Below are 12,436 nucleotides of genomic sequence, written 5' to 3'. Positions count from 1 at the left end.
TTTCAAAAAGAAAAGATTCTGGTTTATAAAAAACATTGTGTATCTCTAGAAACTGCTGTGAGGATCTCCATGAAAGATCAGCTGCAAATGCATATAAGAGCATTCCAGCAGGTGAAACAACACTCATACTCATTTACTGTTATTTAGATAGCATGGTAAATTTTCACAATACTTTAGAGTAGCTAAAATATACAGACCCCCAAATTGACAAAGTCTCTGCCCCAAACAGTACACAAACCAAACACACACAAAGAGATACAGGACAGCTGTTTATTAGCTGTCTGTGTCTTCAGTGCACAACTGAACAGGTAGGAGTAGGAGGATATTTAACAGCTGTTTACTGGGAAATCTGCTTTAGGCACATGGGGTGGAGTGCAAGAGGACATACAGTCAGGAGTAGGTGAAGGAAAGATATGGAACAGCTTAGAAAGAGGCTTGGGTGGAGTGCAAGGAGCACGACATGGTGTAGGAGGAGAGGAGACCAGGATCGCAGGGAAGCAAGTAAAAAGCTTTGACGATAACAAACATGAGATTAAATGAGAGAGTGAGCAGTGGGGTGGAACCAACAAACATTTACTATGTTTGAACTTTACATACAGAAGAAAAGGTGATCAACCAACAAACCATAAGGTTGATTACATACTGTAGTAAGTTACAAAGGCTGGAATTTAGTTTACTGGAATGACCCATTGAGTTGCAAAAGTGACTTCCAGTAAGCAATAGACATCACGTTCTTGTATAACCCCCAGTCAGTTAATTTGTCAGCCCACAGGACAGTAGCTTTCTATGATAAACACCATCCTCAAGTCAGTATTGGAATATTAATCATACATAATCACACAGGCAATGTAATCAACGGTAGTCTTTATTTACAAAAAGTAGGTAATGGGGTGGTTCTGTCATGCTCCTTTACATGATCAGACCTGAAGAAGAGCTCAGCATAAGCTCAAAAGCTTCTCTCTCTCACCAACAGAAGTTGATCCACCTTGACTCTCTAATGCTCTTTTACAGACAGAAAAAGCCTCTGCCCTGTTTTCATTTTGCTTGAAAAATACAAAGTACTAAAGGCATGAAAAATAATGAACTTAAATGGCTCTAAAACATGATTTGTTTCATGCTACATACTGTCTTTCATAAAACATGTTTATAGGTAACCTTGTCTGGTTCACCTCTTATGACATCATTATAAATAAATGTGAACTTACTGTTAATTCATTTGTAAGTTGCTGTATTTTCCGTTTCATTTCACTATACTCTCCATACATTTTCTTTCTTACTTTTTCCAAAGTTGCTCTCACCTGTAGTCAGGCAAATTATAAGCCTTTGTTATTCAGCCTTTATCACAAATATAATTTAGATTATAAACCAGACAACAATGTGCTCCAAAGACCAAGATCACCTACAGCGATCACCATTGCTAAGCCAATGCTTGTTCACTGTGACATTTGTAATTCCCTTGAAGAAGTGTCTTAGACACCACTGTGTAGTAGCTGAGGGTTAATTTACCTTTTAAGGCATCTATCTGTATAAACACTCATTTGCATGAATTTAGAAACATAATTAATTTCATCACTAGATTCCAAAAAATAGGCTATTCACCAATTTGATTTTAATACAAAAATTAAGCATAATTAAAAATAACTGCAGGTATAAATTGTTATTTCCTTTATGTATTTTTAACACTGGAAACAAAACTGAGTTAGCTACGTTAATCAAACATGAACAGAAGCAACTTTCTAGCTCAGGATTAACTAGTGTTCACAAAGGCCACATCTAAATATATAAATGTTCCCTTACATGCTACCTTCCAGACACATAGTTAGAGGTCGCCCTTTTCACTCAGTCATATGATTACCTATCAGACTGATTAGGTATAGTACAACAGTGAACGTAGTTGGGCTTATGCACAGCTGGAGTCAGGTGTGGAGGCACTGAAAGGCGGCCACATTCATGTGTAAGTATGTAATAAAAGGGTTCTCAGGACACATTTTTTGGTGGCCTCAGAGTGCGGCCACCAACCCTTGCTGATGGCCAGTCTCACACTTTTTCCTAAAACACTTAATTAGCTTTAGGAAAAAGAAAGTTAATATGCACGTACACATGTCCAAATCATTGTAATTTATTTATTGCTAGCTAGTAAGTCTGTTGAGAAAAGTGATATTAACAAACATACAAGTATCACTTTTCACAGCAGACTGACTCAGCCCTGCCAAGCCTGGGGACAAATTAAGCCCTGGATGCGGGGCCAGGGGAGGCAAAAGGGGACTAGAGCCTGAAGCCCTGCCGCCGGAGCCTGCTGCTGCACAGCCAGAGCCCAGGACTGGAGCCTGATGCCCTGTGGCCAGAGCCTGCCACCCCAGGGCTGAACCCCACCACCCCTGGGAAGGTGGGGAACTCACTGGGTGCCTGCTCCTCCATCGTTGTGCCCCAGGTTTCTCCAGAGGGGGGAAGGGCCCAACCCCTGTTGGTTGCTGGGGCCACCAACACCAAGGCAGGGCATCCAGGAGCAACAGGGAGGGGGAGGGAGGCTGTGTCCGCAAGCAGCAGCGGCTCCAGGCACCAGCACTCCAAGCACGTGCCTGGGGCGGCAAGCTGCGGGGGCGCCCTGCTGGTCGCTGTGAGGGTGGCAGTCAGGCTGCCTTCTGCGGCGTTTCTGCGGGAGGTCCGCCGGTCCCACAAATTGGGCGGCTGGTACGCTGAATCCGAGGGACCAGGGACCTCCCAAAGGCGCGCCGCCGAAGGCAGCCTGCCTGCCATGCTTGGGGTGGCAAAAAAGCTAGAGCTGCCCCTGGCCACAAGAAATGTCCCTGGTAGTCGCATTTGGCCATGCTGGCTGCATTTGAGAAATGCTGCTTTAGGGGGTGCACTCTCAGAAAGGGGTTTGTGCTGCATGGCCATGCCCCAAACCATGTAGTCCTGCCCCCTTTGGAATGTGCACAGCTGAAAGCACCGGGAGCTCTCTCTCCTTCCCCTGCCACACACCATTCCTTGTGCTCAAAAAATAACCCAGCAGCGTCTCTCCCCACTAGCGCACCTACCCAGAGAGCTATGATTTGACCCAATATTTTTAGTCTATTTTAAGGTTAAATGTTAAACATCACTTTATATGCATATATGTAGTGAAAACAGACTTTGATTTAACACCTTGTTGTGCTGCAAAGATGCAAGTCATTGGGAGGAGCAAAGTTTATGAATTGGTTTAGTTGAATGCAGCTTTACATGGAGAGAGAGAGGATCACACCTACCCCCAACCTCTATACATAGCACTACCAGAATCAAAGCCTAAAAATTTGTTCTTGTCAGACTTTTATATTAAAAAAATATGACAGACAGACAGGCCGGCCGGCCCTTTTGGCTGTTTTTGAGAATCTGTTCGGACAACACTGCTGCCATCCTTTTGATTAGAGGACACACTCTTCATTTTAATACTTGTCTGGACCTAAGGCTTTGATCCAAATAATAAGTGTGTATTTACAAAGATTCATACTTCAATAGGCACAAAATGACCCGGGGGGTCCTGGGGAGGGGTCTGAAGTTTTAAACAGGACATGTCTGTGAGCTGGCATACTGTGTGAGGAAAAAAGCCAACGATGAGGACAGCACTAGGGCAAACCAAGCCAACCCAGCAAATCCAAAGACAAGCTGTCCAATCAAAGTTCTTTGGGGCAGCATCCGTCTCTGTTATGTGTAGGTACAGTGCCTGGCACAATGGAGTCTGGATCCATGATTGGAGCCCCTAGGTCAGTGGTCTCCAACTTTTTTACACCCAAGATCACTTTTTGAATCTAAGGGCAACCCAGGATCTACCCTGCCTCTTCCCCGAGGCCGCGCCCCGTCCCACTCACTCCATCCCTCACTGTCCCCCACACTCACTCACTTTCACCGGGCTGGGGTGGGGGTTGGCATTCGGGGGGGGAGCCTCTGGGCTAAGGCCAAAGGGTTACGCAGTGTGGGAGGGGGCTCTGGGCTGAGCCTGGGGCAGGGGGTTGAGGTGCAGGTGGGGGTAAGGGGAGCAAACTCTAGGAGGAAGTTTGGGTGGAGGACGGGTCTCCAAGCTGGGGCAGAGTGTTGGGGTGCAGGAGGTGGTACAGGGTGATGGCTCTGAGAGGGGGCTAGGGCTGGGGTGCAGGAGGGGGTTCAGGGTGCTGGCTCCAGGCAGGGGCTCAGGGCTGAGTTGTGGCCTCCCACCGGGCAGCACTTACCTCAGGTGGCTCCCAGTCGGTAGCAGGTGCAGTGAGACTAAGGCAGGCTCCCTGCATACCCTGGCCCCACACCGCTCCTGCAGCCCCTGCGGGGAAGGGGGGCATGTGCCTCCACATGCTGCCCCTCTCTGCAAGCACCGCTTCCACAGCTCTCCCAGCCAATGGGAGCTGCAGGGGCAGTGCTTGCAGGCAGGAGCTGCACGCACAGGTAGACCCCTGCCCCCTGTCCCCGGGGGGCACCGCGGGCTGCATCCGGGGGTGGCGCGGGGCCAGGGTAGGGAATCTGCCTTAGTTGCTGCCAGGCTGCACCGCCAGAGATTGCAATTGACTGGGAGATTCTCAAGGATCGACTAGTCAATCGCGATTGACTGGTTGATGACCATTAGCCCTAGGTGCTACTTCAATAACAATACCACCACCATTTTGGCTCCCATCATTGTAGCATTTAACTATCAAGGCAGTAGGCTGATAATGGATCAGCTCTGCTCACTTGCCACAGCCAGGGGCGGCTCTAGGGATTTTGCCGCCCCAAGCACGGCAGGCAGGCTGCCTCTGGCGGTTTGCCTGCGGGAGGTCCACCGAAGCCATGGGACTAGCGGACCCTCCGCAGGCAAACCGCCGGAGGCCGCCTGCCTGCCGCCCTTGTGGCGCCGGCAGAGCGCCCCCCCGCAGCTTGCTGCTCCAAGCACGTACTTGGCATGCTGGGGCCTGGAGCCACCCCTGGCCACTGCCCTGCATTCTGTGTAGTCATTTACACCAGTCAGAATGAGAGCATTTGACACTTACTTTTCACTGGTGTAAATGACCATACAAAGGACAGGTCAATGGAGAATTGAGCCCATAATATTTAGAAAGAGGGCAAGTTTCCTCAACTACAAGAAGCCACTTGGTAAGAGAGAATCAGTGATCCCTATTAGAAAATGGCCTAACACAAAGATACAGCCTGCGAGTGCCTGTAAGCAAACACAAGCAGATATTAGGAATCAACATTATTACATCCCCTTAAATTGTTAGCCTGACTCACAGCAATCCTCTCGTTTATATGAAAGTTGATCTCTTGAACTTGAAATCAGTATAGCATCATCTGCACTGGCCAGCTTCCGTAAACTGGCTTCAGGGGTGGGATGGAATAAAGAGAGAAGGATGGATTATTTGCTTTGTGCTAATTAGTGGAATTACTAACTAAGCCTAGAGGGTCAAAGATCCACAGATGAAATGTTTAACTCCTGCATGATTGCGGCACTGAAGTCAGTCTTACCAGCGGCACTGAATTTACACTTCTTTCAGGAGAGCTGTTACTTATAGTTGCTATGGGAATGTTAGCTTCTCTTATTAGCCAATACTATCTGTACAGTAAAATTTGTGCAAGAAGCCACTGTTATTAGGCAACCCCCTACCTTGAAGCTGCCCCAAAGTGTCCTTAAATGAATTGACTACTTTACCATTTTTAGTAGCTCACCCAGAACTGAAGAGGATGGGTTTGATCAATCTTTCAAGTGCTGCTTAAACAATTTTCTATGTATTTGATTTCAGATTATAAGGGCTTTGGAACAGGGACCCTATGACTTGTTTGGCAGCTTACTTGCTGAACAGAAGCAGGAATGTAATGCTCTGGTCAGTGTGTGCATTAGGTATCCACCTCGTTCCCAACCCACGGAGGATGAGAGTCTGTTATAGTCCCCTGCTACAGAACATAGGTTTTTTTGACCAGGTTGTAGAGACTCAATAAACAACAACATTACAGAAAGGATCTAGAGAACATCTGAGAACATCTAGAGATCAAGAGAACACCTGAGAACATCTTTTAAAATAAAATATATATATATATAACTCACATCTTTAATGTAATTCATCTCTTCTTTCAGCTGATGAGCTGACCACCTATAAACCACCATTTCTTTCTTATGGTTATTGTCAGTCCTGTGCACCACACCATACACCATGCCATCAGAGAACTTCCCTGTAGACATTCCATTCGGTACATGGTAGGGTTGCTATTTAAAAAACAAAACACAAATGAACAAACACCTTTTACCCTAAGTAATACTAAACACAATAACACATTCAAAACAGAAAAAGGGGGCATGCTACAGATCTGCATAGAAGGATACAGACATTCCTTAGGTCTTATATACTTGCATCATCAAGGAATGAGAGAAGTTTCATTAGTCTTAACAGAAATTACGTGTATGTACAACTAGAGTTCAACAGACTGATTTCTGGGTGAGAGAAAGTAACGGGGTTATTAAAAAAAGAATTAATTGTTCAAGACATTGACTTACTCAAATTCATCATCCGGATTTGCTCTTTTACACTTGTGTATATGTATGGTTGGGTTTGGAGGCTAGGGGTAAGTAGACGCGTAGGCACAGCCCATAGCCGCTGTTTTCCTTTGCCTGGAGCTGCTCTCAACTTTTGTTTATAATTTACTTTAAAAATGTTTCTTTATGCACCCTTTCAAATAAAAATATCCTGGAGGAAAAACCAGGAGACGGGACTTGCAAGATGTTTTATTGCTCATTTTAAACTTTTTCATGAAGAAATACACAATAGATACAGTTTTCATAACTTTCTTACACAAGGTCAGTGCAAGTAAGAATTATAGTGCAAAATATTTAGAAACTTTTATGACTAAATGTGGGTCATTTATACATACAAACCCTGATTTAACGTAGTTCTCAGGAAACATCTGAAATTGAAACTTTCAATTAAAAAAGGAATACATAAATTGCATTTAGAACATGAATTTTAGATTACAGTGGTTTGATATTTAGTGCTCAAAAAAATCAGGACTTACTTGTACTATAATTTGTTTATATTTTAAGCAGTTCAGTTCACATTTGAAGCCTTTATTTATTTATTTTTTTAAGCTGGCATACTTTCATGGTATCCCAATAGTTTAGTAACATCATTGGAAGACTTGAAGTAGGGCAATAAGCTGCATGGTATTTGCACATATTTGAGTAGGTGTTAGGAATGTTATCAATTCTTGTAAGGGGGACACAGAACTCGGAACTCAGGTCCTGGTAGGTAAAAGTATAAAGGAAGTTAAACTAAAAAAATAGATATGCATGTGTGTGCCCCAATTTCAGAGGAACACTGTGTCCCCGATTCAGGCTTTCGACACCTCTGAAAAGAATTAGGTACAAGGTGTCACGAATTGGGCACCCAAAAGTGAAGTGCACAAAATTAGTGAACACTGTTCAAAATACGGCTGAAAAATATTTATGCATCTGCTTAACTCTATGCACATGAACAGTCTCATTAAACTCAGCATATAATATAAATGTTTGCAAGATTGGGCATAAATCATTAAAAATTACAAACATACATTTTTAGTTTTTTTCCTCTCTATGTACTTGGCGGGACCTGGGTAGATTTGGGAACATTCCTGAACATGTCCCTCAGATAAAGATTTTGTAACTAAACAAATATTCCCATTCAACAATAAGAGCTTTTAAAGCTTTTAGGTGTTGAAACCTATTAAGTTTTTAACACCTCCATCACATTTCAACAGTAAATATTCTCCTTCCCCATCAACTGAGGGATGAGAAAGCTGCAGCTCAATTTTCAATCTCTTATGATGTCACATCCCACTAGCTCTCCAGTTCTTCAGATAACACAGAGAAATAAAGACCAACCCAGCATGCTATTTCTAGTGTAAAAAAGCTAAAATGCTGGTGGGGGATGAAGAACAAAGGGGATTATTGGAGTTCACATTTAAAGTACTAACGTTAAAGGAACCAAAAATACATCTCCTGGAACTATTCACTCCACAAGACAATAAGCTGGCAACTGTCATATGTAATCAATTTGTGCTGTATTCTTAGACACAGTACACAAGTTAATCTCTCTGTTTAGAGATTATTTTTAAATGATACCTTGTATTGATTTTGAGCAAGCTGGTTTGTTTATATTAGATAATCACACTCTACATTAGCTGTGCATGTATCTGGGAAAACAACAATATTTACCATACAAATGAAAAGAAAATATTGCTGTAGCTTTGACATTTAAAACAACATTACATAATTGTGAAATATTTCCAAGCTTCTGTTATACTGATATTTTCTCCCCAACATCGTATACACCTATCACCCAACCCCCTCCCACCACATTAAAAGAACATTAAAGTTACATCGTCAAGCCCTCCAAAGTTAGGAAGTGCCAGAAATAAGGTTGCCTGTGTAACCTTAATTCAGACCCTTTGTGCATGTGCATTATGATACATTCTCTAATTACATGCTCATATGCTGGGTTTCCCCCCGCCTCCAACAGGACCTCTACCTCATTCATTGCACAAGATGGACCTTCTTGGGGGATGAATCAGGATTGTGTAGTAAAGGTGGCTGTTGTCTATAAGACCTCTGCCTCATTTATTGTACAAGTTGGAAGGTGTGTAGTTAATAAGGCATGGCAGAAAGAGATGGATGGTCTCATGCTAATAGCAGTTGAATGCTGCCCTGGACAACTGGATTCTGTTCCTACCTCTGGCACACAGAGTTCTGGTGTGATGCTAGGCAAGACAATTAAAAATCAAAACATTTCACGGGTAGTCATTACTTGTGTGTTTCTCATTTTCTGAGTGCCCAGCTTGAGACCCTGGGGTCTGATGTACAGAACACTCACACTCTGATTTGCTAAATTCTCATGGCTGCAACTGAAGTCAAGAGGAGTTGTTATTTGAAAATATCAAGTGCTATATACTGCTAAGCGCCTGAAAAAAAATCAGGTCTTAGACATCTCTAATTGAGCATTCCCTCACTACTGGTGCCAGTCTCTTTGCTCAGACATTCCTAGTTCCTCCCTCCCTTCTCTTCATCTGGTCCATCTCTTCCCACTCCCGTTTCTCCCCTCCCTGTATTTTTGCCCCAATCACCCTCCTCCCTGGCTCCTTGTAGCAATCTCTTTGCGTAGCCAGCCCCAGTTTCCCCCAGGCACATCTTAGCTCCTTGTCATCTCTCTCTCCCCACCACCTCCTGCACTCATTCACCCACCACTGCTTTCCAGTCCCAGTCTCCTTCTTCAACCATCTCCTGTCTCCCCCCTCCTCTAAGCACTGGGTCTGATCTCAGTGTTGTCATTCCTTCCCAAATGGCTCCCAGATCCCCCATTTTCTTTCACCAGCTCCCAGTCCCAGCCTCTCCCTGTCCCAGTCTCCTTGCCAAACAAGTCTCAGCCTCCTTTTTCTCCCAACCCCAGCCTCCCAACCCCAGTCCCACTCCCACCTCACAACTCCTAGTCAGTTTCTCTCTCCCCCTTTCCTCCTCCTGTCCCAGGAAGTCTCCTTGTCCCAACTACTCCTTTCCCTCCTCCCTGGTACAGGTCTTCTCCCTTCTGCATTCCTCCTCCATGTTGTCTAACCTCATTCTGAGAAATGACAAACTTATGAAAAATTCAGAAAGCCTTTGACAAGGTCCTCATCAAATGCTCTTAAACAAATTAGGGAGTCATGGGATAAGAGGAAAGGTCTTCTCATAGATCCCTAACCGGCTAAAAGATAGGAAACAAAGGGTGGGAATAAACAGTCAGTTTTCACAGTGGAAAGAGGTAAATAGCAGGGTCCCCCAAGGACCTATACTGGGATCAGTGCTGTTCCACACAGTCATAAATGACCTGGAAAAGGCTGTAAGAGTGAGGTGGCAAAGTTTGCCGACAATACAAAATTACCTTATAGTAAGCAGTTCCATACCCCTAAATCACTTTTGTTGCCCTTCTTCATACTTTTTCCAATTCTAATATACCTTGTTTGGATACGGTGTCCAGAACTGCACACAGTATTCAAGGTGTGGGCATACCATGGATTTATACAGTGACATTGTGGTATTTTCTGCCTTATTATCTATCCATTTCCTGTGAGCTTTTTTTTTTACTGCAGATGGACATTGAGTAGATGCTTTCAGAGAACTACCCACAATGACTCCAAGATCTCTTTCTTGAGTGACAACAGCTAATTTAGAACCCATCATTTTGTAAGTATAGTTGAGATTATGTTTTCCAATGTGCATTATTTTGCATTTTCAACATCATTTTATTGCCCCATCATCCAGTTTTGTCAGATCCCTTTGTAACACTTCACAGTCTGCTTTGGACATATTTATCTTCAATAAGATCGTAAGAACAGCCATACTGGTCAGATCAATTGTCCATCTAGCCCAGTATCCTGTCTTCTGACAGTGGCCAATGTTCTTATGTTCTATAAAATCATGAATGATGTGGAGAAAGTGAATAAGGAAATGTGATGTACTCTTTTATATAACACAAGAGCCAGGGGTCACCCACTGAAATTAATAGGCAGCAGATTTAAAAAACAACCATCAGGAAGTATTTCTTCACACAAAGCACAGTCAACCTGTAGAACTCATTACTAGGGAATGTTGTGAAGGCCAAAAGTACAATTGGTTTAAAAAAAGAATGAGAAGTTCATGGAGTATAGGTCTATCAATGGCTATTAGCCAAGATGATCAGGGACACAACCCCATGCTATGGATGTCCCTAAACCTCCGACTTGCAAGAAGTTGGGATTGGACAACAGGAGATGCATCACTCAAATTGTCCTGCTCTGTTCATTCCCTCTGAAGCATCTGGCCCTGGTCACTGTCAGAAGACAGGATAATGGGCTACATGGACCACTGATCTGACCTTGTATGGCCCTACTTATGTAAATTCAGCATGCAGTAAACACCCAGAGCATGGAAAATGTCAACCCAAATGATTAAAATTTCACAAACTTATAAGCAACTGTAAAAAATGGTGCTAACAACCTCATCTACTACACAAACGCACATGCACAGTATAGTGCAACTATACACATACAATTCCACACGGAAAAAAAAAAAATCACAGGCATATTTTTGTATCCCAGTAATCAAAGCTACATAATCACATACTACTCTACCCATCATTTAAAAACCATTTGCTTTGTTGAAAACACAGAGAAAGCAAGCTTGTTTTACAGGAACTGGGTGGGACATGATTCAACACTGGCTTTCATTTCCTGGGTTGTACAATTCGTTTGGTAGTTTCATATGAACGCCACCCTTAAATAATTACTTGCATTAGAGCATTAAAGAATAATTTCCGTCTCCTAGATGCCCAAGACAGTAATTGTTTCAATTGTGGAAAATTACTTCAGAAAGTAATACGCTTCTAAGGACCTGAACATTATCCATGGAATAGCTACTGCCTAGCAATTGTAGCTTCCAAAGTCTCATAATTGGTTCATTATCATTTTAATGGCACTGTAGTAGCTGAACTTGTTGAGCCTCAGAAACAAACTTCTACTGAGTCTCCAAAATGGTACAGGACTCATTTAAAAATCTCGCTTATAGGCATTAACATGGAGATTATGCATAGAGCTGTACAAATGACTGATTTTTTCCAGTTTTCTGGCAGTTACAGAAAGACAGAATTGTTTGACCAACTGAAAAGTTAAAAAAAATTGCTCTGAATTTTAAGATTTGTTTTAAAAATTAAATAAAATGAGGACCTTTATATGAAATGTCATTTTGAATAGAAAAAATGAAAATATTTTGTTTGAAAGTGTGGAAACAAAATGTTTAGATTTTTTCTTCCTTGTTTTCAGCAGAAACAATTAATCAAATTCAACACAAAATCATGAAATGTTTGGGTTGACCCAAATGCCCATTTTTTGCAGAAAATTTTTTAAGTGGAAAATTTCAACCAGCTCTAGTTATAAATTTTCTGGCCACAACTGAGCTTTTCCTATGCCAGGCAATGTATTTGTGCAGAATGCCTTGGGAAGATCTTTTCTGGCAAAGATCTAGTAGATTCAAATTAACCAAGATCCGTATCCATCCAAACCACACGGTCCCCCAAATACACTTATTTCCCATTAACACACAGGACAGTAGATTTACATGGAATTGTACACGTGACATGTAGATATATATATATTATACAATCACTGCTTACACCTCTAACCATGCCTTTTGTTATCACCGTCTACTCCAGGAATTGTGCCTCCTTTCAGGCTGTTCTGTACGTTTAGAAGAATGTCCCAAGCTTTCTCCCTCTCTCACAAAAGAGAGAGCTCAAAAATTCCCCTAGTCTGAAAAGCATTCCACATCTAATAAGTACATGACATTGTACATTTGTTCTCTGCTTTACACTGTATTGTTTTGGTTTATGTAGTTCCTTCATATTGTGAACTCCCAAGGTTAAAGATCGGTTACAGTTTTGGCACAGTTTTCCCATTGTTCAATGCTGTACAA

At 42.7% G+C, this 12,436-nt stretch overlaps 1 protein-coding gene across 1 annotated transcript in view; it reads right to left on the bottom strand.

Annotated features, from left to right (window-relative positions):
• LOC120373317 (myocardial zonula adherens protein-like) overlaps positions 1-12,436 on the bottom strand; it is an 86,440-nt gene that overhangs the window by 49,684 nt on the left and 24,320 nt on the right. The window contains exons 3-4 of the mRNA XM_039491591.1: positions 6,038-6,196; positions 1,206-1,298 (exon numbers count right to left, since the gene is read on the bottom strand). Of these exons, the coding sequence (XP_039347525.1) occupies positions 1,206-1,298; positions 6,038-6,196 (252 nt within the window). The remainder of the gene's footprint in view (positions 1-1,205; positions 1,299-6,037; positions 6,197-12,436) is intronic.

Source organism: Mauremys reevesii, linkage group 10 (genome assembly GCF_016161935.1).
Source record: "Mauremys reevesii isolate NIE-2019 linkage group 10, ASM1616193v1, whole genome shotgun sequence".
In the NCBI taxonomy this organism is placed as follows: domain Eukaryota; kingdom Metazoa; phylum Chordata; order Testudines; family Geoemydidae; genus Mauremys; species Mauremys reevesii.
Note: the sequence above shows the minus strand (reverse complement) of the source record. Positions and strands in the feature narration are given on the sequence as shown.